Genomic DNA, 12,907 nt, shown 5'->3' on the forward strand with positions numbered 1-12,907 from the left:
TCTGTGTATCATGAATGATATCTGGAAGCACAGGGCGTAATCGCCTACCAATCATCTTTGCCAGTGCCTTATAGGCCACTGACAATAAGGTGATCGGTCTCCACTGGGAGAGCTCCAACCGGTCTCCCCCTTTGGGGAGAAGACTGATAAGGCTTGCCGAGAGACTCCCTGGCATTTGTCCTGAGGTGAAGATCTCCTGGAAAGCCCTCAGTAGGGGCTCCTTCACCACTCTCAGTAGGTAGTGAAGAAGGCCTTAGAGAGGCCATTCTCCCCCGGGCATTTCTGCCCATCCTGTGTATGGAAAGCCTCCTCTAGTTCCTTCTTTGTGAAGGGGGCTAGGAGGGAGTGTCCCACTCCTCTGTGACGAGGGACGGGATGTGATCCCATACTTGCTGTCTACATCTTTGTCCTCTAGCTGAAGCTATCTCCTGCTGGAAAAGGCGCCTTTAATAGCCGGTGGCAATCTCCATCACCTCATCTGGGCTATCTCCCGTGGTGCGGGGCTGGTGCACCTGGAAGAACTCCCTGCACATCGTGTCCCCCTTCCGCGCCCAAAAGGTTGCTGAGGTGCGGAAAGAGAACTCCGAGCACCTATCCTCTAGGCTAGCAATGGCTGCACGCGCGCGCACCTCGTATTCGTGGAGGGTGGGATCCCCTGGTGCCTCCTGCAATAATCTCAACGTGGCTACAAGGTCCCGCCGGAGTGCTCTCTCCTCCTCCCAACACTACTGCCTGGCCTGTATGGCTGCCTCTTGGCAGATTTTGCTTGACTCGGCTAGGACCTCTGCAACCTCCTCTACTATCCGGTCCCTCCTGTCCCACTCTCTGGTCCAAATCTGCTCTATCTGTCTCGTCACCTCCTCCCTTCTATAGATTGAGTCAGGAATCCGACAGGATTGTGTATCTAGGGAATCTATTGCGTGCCCTAATCTCCGTAGGGGCATAGACATTGAGGACTCCAATACACGAGTCCCCAATATCCAGTCTGATCCATAGAACCCTTCCTGCCACTATCGTCCCGTGGTCTCGTACACAGGTGGTGAGCTACTCGGAAGTACCTTCCCAATCCGCTGAGCCTGGGTGAGGGTGAGCTTGTGCTCTTGCAGAAGCAAGATGTCTATCCGTCCAGCAAGGGCAGGCTGCAACTCCTGCTGAATAATCAACTTTCTGGAACCACGTGCCCCACTGTAGTGGAGACGGTTCACATTCCAGGATGCAAGGTGTAAGCTCATGGGGAAACCTGTGATTGACCGAACAGGCATCTGTTTAGTGTAGATGCTGCAGATGAGGAGGAGGGACTATGAGACATGCAAGTGCGCTTTGCAGCGGGTCTGGATGGTGAACTCCAACCCCCCATGGTGGCCCTCGGCCAGACCATAGGGGTGATAGATGCTCCAGGTAGTACTATCAATGCATCTATCAGCCATGCTGAAAATCGCGACTCTGTACACTGGTAAAAGCGGGCTGCCTGTGCCGGGGGCCACTCGATCACGTCCCTTAGAGCTCTCCATTGTGGAGGGGCTCGAAAGATAATGCTCAAGTGTGGGACCTCGGCACTAGTCCACCAGTTAATGTCCATCATGCAACCTAGCCACTGTTGTGCAAACAGTGCTAATCCTTCATCTCCCATCCACTGGGAGATGTGATCCGCCACTTGACTCTTCAACTCCTCCTCAATCTGTGTAGTCGTCCACTCCTCTGAGTGAGAGGACTGAAGAAAAAAGGCGTAGTTTGGTCCATCCGGTGGTGCTAGTAGGTGGACCTAGCCCCTCCTTGACTTACGAACCACGAAGATCCCCACCTCTAGAGGTAGTGGGAACTCTCCGCGCTCCGCAACTCGCAGGTAGGACCATGTGCCACTGTGGAAGAACTCTTGTGGCAACAGCTGTGCCTGTCTCGGGAAAGTGTGGCGAGTGGTAGGGGCGGATGAGCTGGTGGCTGTGTGGGGTGGGACGGGCGGGTGGAGAATATGGGGGGACTGCGGTCCTGTCGGGTGGGACGGGCAGGGGGGGCTGTGGAGTGCTCTGCCGAGAGGGGGTCGCTCGCCCGCCAACACTCTGCTGACGAGGTTGGGTCTGAGGAGCTGGCTACGCCTCCGCTTGCCGTCTCCCTCTCTGTCGTCTCTGGACCCGTGTGAAACTGTCGGCATCCACCTGTGGACCTGTGGACCTGTGGGCAGAGCCGCCTTGGCTCTGAAACGCGTACAAACTGCTGCTTGATGCCCAAAGTCGTGGCAGCGCACGCACTGCCCTGGTTGCCCAATCACAAGGACCTGCTACCTAAAGGAGTGCCCGCCTGCCTCAATCTCTAGGAACTGTGGGATATTCTTGACCTCTTTCACTGCCACCCGTACCTTTGGGACTCCTGCTGTTGTCATTGCATCCGCGAAAGACGCAGGAAGGACAATGCCGAAGAGCTGTCCAAAGTCTTCCACCAACTGGCGATACTCAATCACCAGGCCGGGGAAAAGAAGGGTGACCAGGTGCCAAAGAAACCTGTTGTGGAGTGCAAACGCCTCCACAGTAAAGCCACTGTACCAAGGGACCATGTATATAACCCCCTTCGTGGATGCATATGGTGAACTGGCGAGTAGCTTGCGAGCTGCGTCTGTTGAGCTGAGCTGGACCATGAAGATCCCTTGGCCCAATAGGACCATCTCCATGATCTGCGCTATGCCGATGCACAGCGTGGAGTGAAGCCAGTCCCGAAGCCGGGCCCTGGCTGGGGAATGTCCTACTACCTGACCATAAATTGTTGTTTCCATTAGCTCTAGCTCTTTAGCTCGGACGGCTAAGAGCTGCTCCTTAGAGAGGACTACGCGCAAGGTGTTTGACTGGGGGGCACTCGCTGAGTGCGCCGGCGTCTGACCTTAGGTTTCCATTGCGTGTCCCTTCTAGGAGAACCTACCTATCACGCTGCTGTGCTACTGGAGGGGGAGTTGCTGCAGGGGGAGGGAGCAACTGGAGGGGGGGGGGGGGGGGGGGGGTGTTGATGGCGAATGGGGGGATTTCTGTTTTCGATGGTGGTGGTGTGACAGTCTGACAAAGGGCCAGGCCTCCGGGCAGGACAGTATGTGGGGGGCGGGGGGGTGGAGGGAGGAAAAGATAGGCGGGGGCGGGGGCGGCGGCCAGGGGAGAAAAAAACGGGGATGGGATGGGCGGGACAGGCCTCCTAACAAAGGGCCAGGCCTCCGGCCAGGACAGCATGTGGGGGTGGAGGGAGGAAAAGATAGGCGGGGGCGGGGGCGGGGGCGGGGGCAGGGGCGGCGGCCAGGGGAGAAAAAACGGGGATGGGACGGGCGGGACAGGTGCAGGTGGGCGCAGGCGGAGGGGGCAGGGGTGGGCGCAGGCGGCAGGGCGGGCGCAGGCAGCGCGGAAGGCGCAGGCGGTGGCGCAGGGAGCTGGCGATGGGGCCCTGGCGAAGGCGAGGGGGATGGGGCGCAGGCGATAACGAGGGGGGGTGGCGATGGTCCTGGCGATGGCCAGGGGGGGTGACGCTGGCGATGGCGCTGATCCGGCGGGACACGACGATCAGACGGGTCGGGTGGGGTAGCTTACGTGACGTGACGGGGTTGAGCCGCGAAAGGGTAGCAGCCTCAAGTACATCTGGATGCTTGCTTATGTGGAAAGCATGTGAGAGCATCGGATCTTGGCCATCTAACCAAGCCGTTAAGAATGGCTAATCTGTATGCGCCTCCGAAGGCTAGGAGGTGGTTGCCATACTCTGTGCGCTCTGCTGTGTCTTGTGACGTCTAGCTAAGCACCATCTCCTCTGGTGCTATCTCTCTGTACATGTGGTCCTCTCTCTCATTACTTGATAAAATATCAACTCAAAACCAAGTGCAATATGACATGTAAGAGCTATGCACACTGCTGAGAATATAGTGAAGATTTTGTTTGGGGTCCTAGGCCTTTTCACACATTTAAGAATCATTGAAAGATAAGAAATTTTTGAGCCTCAGGATCCTTGATAGCTATACTGAAAAGCCTAAGTTCCCCCTACTAAGTGGATCCTGTTGTTTTCTTTCATTTTTGGGAATTTTGGGTAGAGATCAAGTAAATTCTTACCCTTCAGGTCTATAGAGTTGCTTGCCTTACAAGAATGCTACAAGTTTCCAGTTTTTCTTTCTCTAAGGAGTAAAATGCAACCTTCAGCACCATCAGCAGTGATACTGGTACCACTGGTTTCAAATGACACCGTGTATAAGACAGTGCTTTATCAGTTGGCTTAATAGACACAGATTCTCATAGATTTCATCCCATAAAAAGGTACAAAACCATATGCTCTTTGCATGGGCAAAGTTATCCAGACCAGTTGGCAATATTTGGTTTGTTACAAGATAAATATCACTTTGTCCTTTTGCGCCTTTCTTCTGTAGTTTTTCCTAAAGGTTTCTGCTTAGATTTTCTCCCATTTTTGTTCCATCAAGAATTTGTCAGGGCTGGTGCAATAATTTCCCTTCCCATTTACTCTCACATGTTTTTGCCTTATTCACCTCCTCTTGACCTGTTTAATCCTCTCCTGCTAAATATTACCTATCCCTTTATTGTTTGGACGGAATATTGTTCTTGTTGATATGACATTACTCTTCTTTCCCTCCCTCTTATGGGAAGAGTATAGCCAAGCTTTGTTCTTATTGCTAGCCTGTCTTTCTTTGTTTTGGCAGACTCTTGCCCATGCTTTGGCTCTTCTTCTTACACGAGTGCTTGACTTTGGGTTATGTAATGATTGGGTTCGCTAAAGAACAGTTTCAATCAGTGAGTATTTTTTCTGTAACTTGCTATGCAAATAGCATTGCACAGGTTAAATAAATTCATGCCATAATGTGTACATGCAGGTGAAAGTGCTAAAAGAATTTGCATCAGTGTGGGGTATAGGGCCCAAACTTGCACAGAAACTGTATCAAGCAGGTCATCGAACCATTGATGACCTGTCTAGAGACCCATCCTTGTCTCGTACAGCACAAATAGGTGTTTTGTACCATAAAGATCTGATTGTGCGGATACCACACAATGAAGTCAAGGAAGCAGAAGAATATGTGCAGATGGTGGCTGAAGAGATTTGTCCCGGGGTACTAGCCACAATATTCCTCCTTTTGTAACTGACATCTACCAAAGGATATACTTCATTCACTGTGGGTTTGCTGTTCTTGAAAATGTGTCATTTTTGCAGGTAAGCATACAAGTGGTTGGCTCATATAGGAGGGGAAAATCCACATGTGGTGATATTGATATTTTGGCTACTCATCAGGATGGCTTTAGGTATGTACTAGAATATGAACAAATGCCTACATGGCTCAGAAAGCACCTTCCAACTTTTTTAAAGAGCCTGTGAGGTTGGAAAGTGAACATGTGTATATTGTCATGTTACACTTCTTTTGTAGGAAAATAATGTGTAAAATCTATGCTTGCCTACTTTAAGAAAGTATTGACATGACTTATGGTCTTAAAGTCATGCAGGCCTGTTGGTGAAACTAGTAGGGAAGTTAAAATTTACTGGCTTCATTGTTGATGGCCTACACTGCAGCGATCATAGCTCTGAGGTCCTTCAGATGTTTGATTTCAAATCTTATGAAAGATTATTTTTTATTCCCTCTTAACCCCTCCTTAACCCACCTTGCATTATCAGGGTATAAGGAAGGTTGATACATTCATGGGTGTTTGTCGATTAGCAGAGAAGAAGCTGTACCGCCGTCTGGATATCAAGGTATGATCTGAATCAGCCAATGCTACTTCTGGTGTGTTTTAAGGGCTTGGGATATTCACAATGATACCTGTCAGAAACAGGAATCTAACACCCTCTTTGAACCTGTGGAGGACCAAAGTTTTATTAAACTATAAGAGCCTTGGTTTAATTTGTGAAAATTTATGTGTTTCTATTTCTTTATCTTGGATGTATTGGGAAATTCTGGAATTCCCTCATCATATGTTTTGTTCTGCAACTTGCTATGCCTTCCAAAATGTGTAGATAAGGGTGCGATACAGGGCTCACATGGCTTCAGGCACACATGTTGCACACTTCCATTCCAGTTGTAGTATACAATGATACTTTTCACCTTCTCCGTTGTCTCCAGTCTTAGGGCTTGTCAATTGTCATAAAGTGTACACATGTACACTCTTCCACGAAGCCTATTAAATAGACAGAACTCCATCATCCAGATGTGTGATTGGACTAGTTAAATGGGTGGAATAGTCCCGACCTGATCTGCAGCCCACCAGTTGCCGTACATACAACATGGTGTAGATCTACCTCCAGTGTCGTTTTGCCATCGCTCCAGCTTTGCTAGACCTTCTCTTGCGTTATTTCAAGACGTTGAAAGAAAGGGTAATAATCTGGCACATCAAGTTGTTAGCAGTATGGTCCTCTTTTCAGTATCTGTTCTATACCCAGTGAATGGTGCTTTGATTGGACAGGAACGGGTAGTTTGGCTCATCAAGTTGCTTATAGATGGAGCTGAAGCCCATACATGGTCATTTCTAGCACCATTTTTCTTGTTTAGTCCTCTGACCCTGTCACATATTGTTGTCTAGTAATGGCAGCATTGCTTTTTAACAGGCTGATGCAAGTGCTTGTACATGAATCATCTGGATATCGAGCCCATATATGGATATTCCTAGCACCCGTTTTCCTTGTTTAGTCCTCTGACCCTGACACCACATTGTTGTTTCATAATGGAAGAATTGCTTTTGAAAACTGTTGAGCCCCGTCTCTTCCCCCCACAACCTCCTAAGGGGAATGCATGCTCGTTAGATGAAAAGAAAGGGGAATGCATGCTGGAGTGAGGACCACTATCAGTTGGGTCTTTGTCTTCCTTACCAATGCCAATTGGATGATTTCTGTTTCTTATTTGTGGCGTTAAAGGTTACTTGTTCTCCGTTTACAGGTTTATCCAAAGGAATGTTATGCATTTGCTTTGATATATTTCACCGGGAATGATGTTCTCAATAGAAAGTAAGGCCCATTTCAGTAAAAGTTTATGCTTGTTTTTATAACAAACGCCTGTCCTGGTGTCTCTCTCTTTCTGCTCTGCTATGTTTGCCTTGGACATCTGCACACATATTGTATTTTCATACTTTCTGGCAGGATTAGATATGCAGCTCAAAGGAAAGGGTATAAGCTGAATGATCAGGGCTTGTTCCTGAGGATTGGAGGAAAAAATGTGAGCTCAAGTTCATTCTCAACTTAGGCCATGGCAGGTTCATGTTTAAGTCGTTTAATGTGTTGGCATGCATTAATATTAGCAGGTAGGGCCAGTAATAGCAGATGAAATTTTGGCTTCAGAACAAACTTGATCTCTACTAGACTTTCATCAATATACTATGCTTAAGTGTATCCTATTTGAAAGCAGGGTGTAGCAACTACAACTTCCATAGCTTGTGAGACTGAAGAGGAAGTTTTTAATAAAATTGGGTTCCCATATTATGAGCCCCATGATCGAGATCTATGAGGAACTGTGCGCTTGTCAGGATCAATTCTCATGGAAATGTTGTACATTCAGGTGCAGCATAAAATCGGCATACTCAATCACATAAGGGTGGATGCCTTGTATAATAGAAGTAAAGCAGCTACTAGTTGGTTGATGCCCGCAAGGGTTACTCTACATCATTACTCACCATACTAAATTGTACCTCATAAATTCATTATGGTCTAATATATTCATTACTCACCATACTAAATTGTACCTCATGAATTCATTATGGTCTAATATATTCATGTAATCACATCTTGTGGTTCATCCCTTTTACACACCTTTCTCTAGATATAATCTCATAATCATTTTAGTGGAGGAGCACCTTTTAACACTACATTGAAGCCTCCACCTTTTTGTCACTAGGTGTACATTTTAATGTCGTTTTGGACCTAATGACTAACTTGTTTTATCAATGATGGGCTTTGGGAGCCATAGTTTCTCAATCATATAGAGCAAAAGATAAACCAACCCTTGGAATATAGGGACATTTGTCCTACCACTCCATACATGCATTGATAAAGAATCTTGGGATGGATAATTTGGATCCTAAGCTATGGCCTTGTAACCCATCATTTTATAGTTGTATTAAGGATGCAGCATGCGAAGCAAATCTCCATTGCATTGGCTTTGAAGGATATGCTTCACAAGCCCTTGATTCACAGAGTTAGGCATATTCCTAGCATAATAGCATTTTTCAACCAAATCGTGCAAGTCATTTTTGCAAGTGTCGTAGAAACATTGAAAATTCTCTTATGGGAAGGCCCTTGTGATTTTCCTTCTTCTAATATAGCACATATCAATCAACTTGAATAAGTCATTTTTGCAAATGTTGTAGAAATGCCATAGAAACATTGAAATTTTTTAATAGGAAGATGCCTAAGGCTTTTCCTTTTTCAATCTTGAATATCATATATAGTGCATCGAGTGCAAAAGGCATGTGTAGTAACATGTTAACTCCACATGAAGGCAAACATCAATCGAACCCAAAAAATTACTCAATACTTAATGGAATGGCATGTTTGGTGCCAACAATTAAGGCCTAGTGTTACCTAAAAGTTTATTGGTAAGTGACCTTCAACATCTTCATAGACACAATTATCTCTATCATTTAAAGCTTCAAAGTAGAATTCAGTCAAAGCATCCCCCATTCCAATTTTCCTTTATCTAGACTTTGAGAACTTCAACTCTATAAGTCTTTTGGCTTAAAATGAATCTCAATTTGTTGGTGTAAAAGAGAGAAAGCAAGCAAAGTGGAATTTCAACACTTTGATGCACTATGGACATCCTTTGTCTTATAATTTGCCCTCCTCTTTCTAGAAGGCAAAGAGACAAAGCACACAAAGTGCAATATTAAAATTTTGTTGCACTATGGGACATCTGTTTGCTTATAGTTTGCCCTTTTGCTATGATGCTTCAATAATGACATTAATTGAAGCATCCCATCTTGACACTAGAGTTAACTAAGGAGAAAATAGCATTGAACTAAACCCTCAAGTTGTCTCGGAAGGGTCACTCACAAATATGTAACCATATCACGTGTGTTTGAAATAAGAGCTTTTAAATATCATTTTTAGATATTTTTTACATACACAAGGGTGCCATATAAAGGGTTGTTTATAAATTGAATATTAAAGGGGTGTGTTTTATTTTTGAGAAATTTTCACATGCACATGATATATAGAGTTTACATATAGTGAACTTCCTAAGCAAGTAGTTGCTTTGCATGACTTCATAGACACCATGATCACACTTGGAAGATGATTGTATTGCACTCATAAAGGGTAGTATATGGGATACACTAGAGTTCACAAGTAATGAATGAATGATTGAGGATGAGAAACCCTAAATATATAGCACAAAATAATGTCGTAAATGTGACCAGATCGGCCATCATTAGATGTTAGTCGACCAATAATAAATGCTAGAAATGCCACACTAATGACATATAAAAACTGCCAGATGGCCAACCCACCAAACTCATGCACAAGTTGACTTAACTGCTAATACCCTCTCTTAGATCATGGGTGATTTGATACAATACAATGAGACAATGATAAGGACTCATAATAGGCCATACAACAAAGACCACCAAAATAGAATCATGGATACCTAAGTAGTGGGTGCGCAAGCCACCACCAAGGTGTCTTGGGGACAACATGATGTCAATGCCAATTATATTAGAACCTGAAAATAGAGAAGAATCATGATAGTTCTCTATGTCTATCAATGTCTCGTAGTAGCATGCATGACCATCCTATCAAAAATGCCCTCAAACATATGTGACCATGGATTTCCCACCTTCAATGAAACTGCCAAACTCTCCTCTCCCTCATGTGAGCTTGCCAAGCCTGCCCTTTATCAAGAAACAACCCATCATGAACTTAGATGTCAATCCTAGCTCAGAGATGTCCCTCTCTGGAAGTGTGTACCTATATGCATGTATAGATGAGGCTTACTTGCCCCACCTCACTACCCTCTCACACTCCCTCTTCAACATTAGAGAGTCGTGAGGGATAACCACATCACCTACACTAGAAAGCAATAGGAGGGGATGTTAAGCCCTTCCTGCAATTGGAAGTAGATGACCCCTTTTGCATCATGGCCTTGGCCTTGGGAAAATGATCTAAATCAGAGTTGGAGGAAGAGGATGACTTAGTAGAGGAGTCCCTATCTTGATTCTTCTTCTTCTTTATCTTTTGTGTGAAGCTACTAACTCCTTACAATCCTTGCAGAAATGTTACTTCTTGAGCCTTTGACTTGTTCTTCCTGTCTCCCTTCTCAAAAGCGGAAAAAGTATCATCATGGCCACCATGCCAAGATGAAATCCACCCTTGAAACCACCACAAAGATGCCTCATGCTTAAGCAGCATCGAGGATATATGTAAAGCTCATTGGCATTGATGACATATAGGCATGTAAAGCATTAGCCACTCCATCAAACTCTAGAGGAAGCCTTGTAGAGCACAATCCCCATAAAAAGGGCAAACTCCATGTGATGAAGTTGATCCTTTACTTGGGTAACTTGAAGCAAGAATGACTAAATAATATCCTTTGATTTGAACTTCATCTACTGGAGTAGGCCATAGAGGGGTAACTATATGCACAATTGAGGGAACCTCATACAACATATAAAGCTTTACCCATATCACAGAAACGGTCCTGTAGGAGGTGATCACAGAAAGAAATTCTTTAGAGATACCGCAAAGAAGAGCAGAATAGGCATAGGTATCATTGGAATCCCATGTAAGCTTATCTTCCTCATAGTTGTCTTGGTCCCAATTAACAAGAAGAGCAGTGGGAGGTTGAGGATGCTCAAGGTCTCCAAAAACAACGTACTATAATTGCTTTTGCACAAACTATACTTTTATAACAACACTCCATGTTAAGTAATTAGGTTCGTGAAGTTTGTCATCATTAGAATAGCAGGGGAGGAGCCATGGGAGACCATAGGATGAGAAGATAAAGGAAAGAAGTGGAATAGAAGGAGAGCACAACCAAAACATAGCATAGTTTGCACTAAACAGAGTTCACATAGTGTAAAGACAACTGATCACAAAATAATAGCTGTGAGAGGACAAAAGCTCATTAAACACAGCCAAAAGGGGAAGATTATATCCAACAAAACTTAAAAATATAGTCATCTAGCTTGTAGGTGTAATAAATGTTAAAAATGTAGTTAGTTGGAATCAAAGTGCAAAAAAAAGCATTAAATGCAATCATACCACAATAAAATAATGCAGAAATGCAAAAGCAGACTGCTATAGACAAAACATAGGTACCAGATGTTTGAAAACAACGGGTTGATTTTGAGCAGTGACAAGTCACCAAGTTAGAGCTGATAGAAGAAGATTAGCAATTAGTAGAGGAGTGATGGAAGACCGCTAACAATAGAAAACAACAACAGGAGTGTAGATCCTTAAATATGATAGCATGTCAGAAGTAAATGCAACAATAGAAACAAATAAGAGTGTGGAAATAAACTACTGAACACAAGGTACAAGAGAAGGAAAGACAAAACATGAGAACACTACAAAGGAGAACTCAAAGATCCCCTTGAATCCCATCCATAGTTGTCTATTGACTCTAGCTATTGGTGACTAGTTTTTGCCTCTCCTAATAGCTATATTTACAGTTTAAGCAAGTCACCATACTATCCAGCCGCTTCCAATTCATATTGTAGCTTGTGTTTACGACAGTGCAAGGCTAGTTAGCATCATCTTCACCATTCTCTATTGTCACCCAACTTCTTAGAAAGCCTCCAATGATTAGCTACCATAATCTTCAAGCAATTACATTTTTTGTTTACCAATTCGGAACCCAGAGGCTACTGCATTTTGGTTTTTCCAATTTGTTGTCCTTTACTTTTAGAATCAACTCAGCTTTGATTGGTTGTTACAACACATAGGATCCTTCTTAGGTTTCCATTATGTTAGCTTTATTTATCCTCATGTGTGAACACACATTATTGTGTGTAAAAGTGTGTGTTGAGATGTGAACACCTTTTACACCACTTAGCATTGAATAAGGGTGAAAGGTGTAGGTGGATACCTCAAGCTATATATTCAAGCTTTCATACCACATATCTTACATATCAATATCAATCGATCTTTCAAATTGGGAATACTTGCAAGACGGCTTACCAAAACAACTCTCCCAATACATGATTGATGCTTTCTATTATTTAGGAGAAAGGATGGCCCCTTCTCTATTAATTCTTGGAATTGGAAATCTATTCCGAATTGTAATTTTGTTGAGGGCCCTGTGTCCACACATATGCGCTAAGATCCATCTTTCTTCTGCACAAATATGGGTGACCCAAATCAATTTTTTTTGTTTGCACTTATATCTACCCTTGATAAAAGCCACTTATATCTATCCGTAACTTGATCGATGCTGAGGAACTACATGCTTTTTCTATTTTTGTGCTATAGTGTGTCCCATTCTCTTAGGAAGACATAATCAAAGACCAAGGCATAGAGGGCATAACTCGATGCCTCCCAAAGGACCATAAAAGGAACTTGAATAACCTATCTATTCTACTTCCAAGCCTGTTTACAAAACAAAAAAATAGAGTAGCAAGATTATACCAAGAGAGGAATCGGTTTAATATCCACAAGTTTACTAGGCCAACTAAGAGGAATATAATGCCATTTCTACAATTTGAGAGCCAATGTACCATAAAAGGTCTCCAGCTTTTGCCTCATATTAGTTCAAATGAAAACCTTATATACTTGAGAAGTATATTTATCTCTATACCTTTAAACGAAATGTCCTTTAGACATGGAAGGCCATCGTAAAAATGTAGAGCCCGAGTGGAAGCATATAAGTGAAAGCAAGAGCAAAGTAAGAGCTATAGCGGATGAACCAAGAGAGTAAGAAAGAGAGACACCATATGTGGGAACTCCAACAGTCACAATGTGTGACTGGCATTCCCTT

General features: G+C 44.2%; 1 protein-coding gene across 5 annotated transcripts in view; it reads left to right on the plus strand.

The window, feature by feature from the left end:
* Nucleotides 1–7,755, plus strand: part of LOC148012785 (DNA polymerase lambda-like) — a 56,257-nt gene extending 48,502 nt beyond the window's left edge. For 3 of the 5 annotated variants that reach the window (XM_087669026.1, XM_087669025.1, XM_087669028.1), the window contains 7 exons: nucleotides 4,838–5,071; nucleotides 5,173–5,261; nucleotides 5,452–5,542; nucleotides 5,629–5,706; nucleotides 6,884–6,951; nucleotides 7,084–7,159; nucleotides 7,349–7,752. In XM_087669026.1, the coding sequence (XP_087525152.1) occupies nucleotides 4,838–5,071; nucleotides 5,173–5,261; nucleotides 5,452–5,542; nucleotides 5,629–5,706; nucleotides 6,884–6,951; nucleotides 7,084–7,159; nucleotides 7,349–7,447 (735 nt within the window). In that variant the 3' untranslated portion in view covers nucleotides 7,448–7,752. Of the gene's footprint in view, nucleotides 1–4,837; nucleotides 5,072–5,172; nucleotides 5,262–5,451; nucleotides 5,543–5,628; nucleotides 5,707–6,883; nucleotides 6,952–7,083; nucleotides 7,197–7,348 lie in introns of all 5 variants that reach the window. The other 2 variants (XM_087669027.1, XM_087669029.1) reach the window with 2 other exon arrangements.
* Nucleotides 7,756–12,907: the final 5,152 nt, after the last annotated feature.

This window comes from Lygodium microphyllum, chromosome 27 (assembly GCF_053477565.2).
Source record: "Lygodium microphyllum isolate KBCC chromosome 27, Lygodium_microphyllum_v1.1.10, whole genome shotgun sequence".
Lineage (NCBI taxonomy): Eukaryota > Viridiplantae > Streptophyta > Polypodiopsida > Schizaeales > Lygodiaceae > Lygodium > Lygodium microphyllum.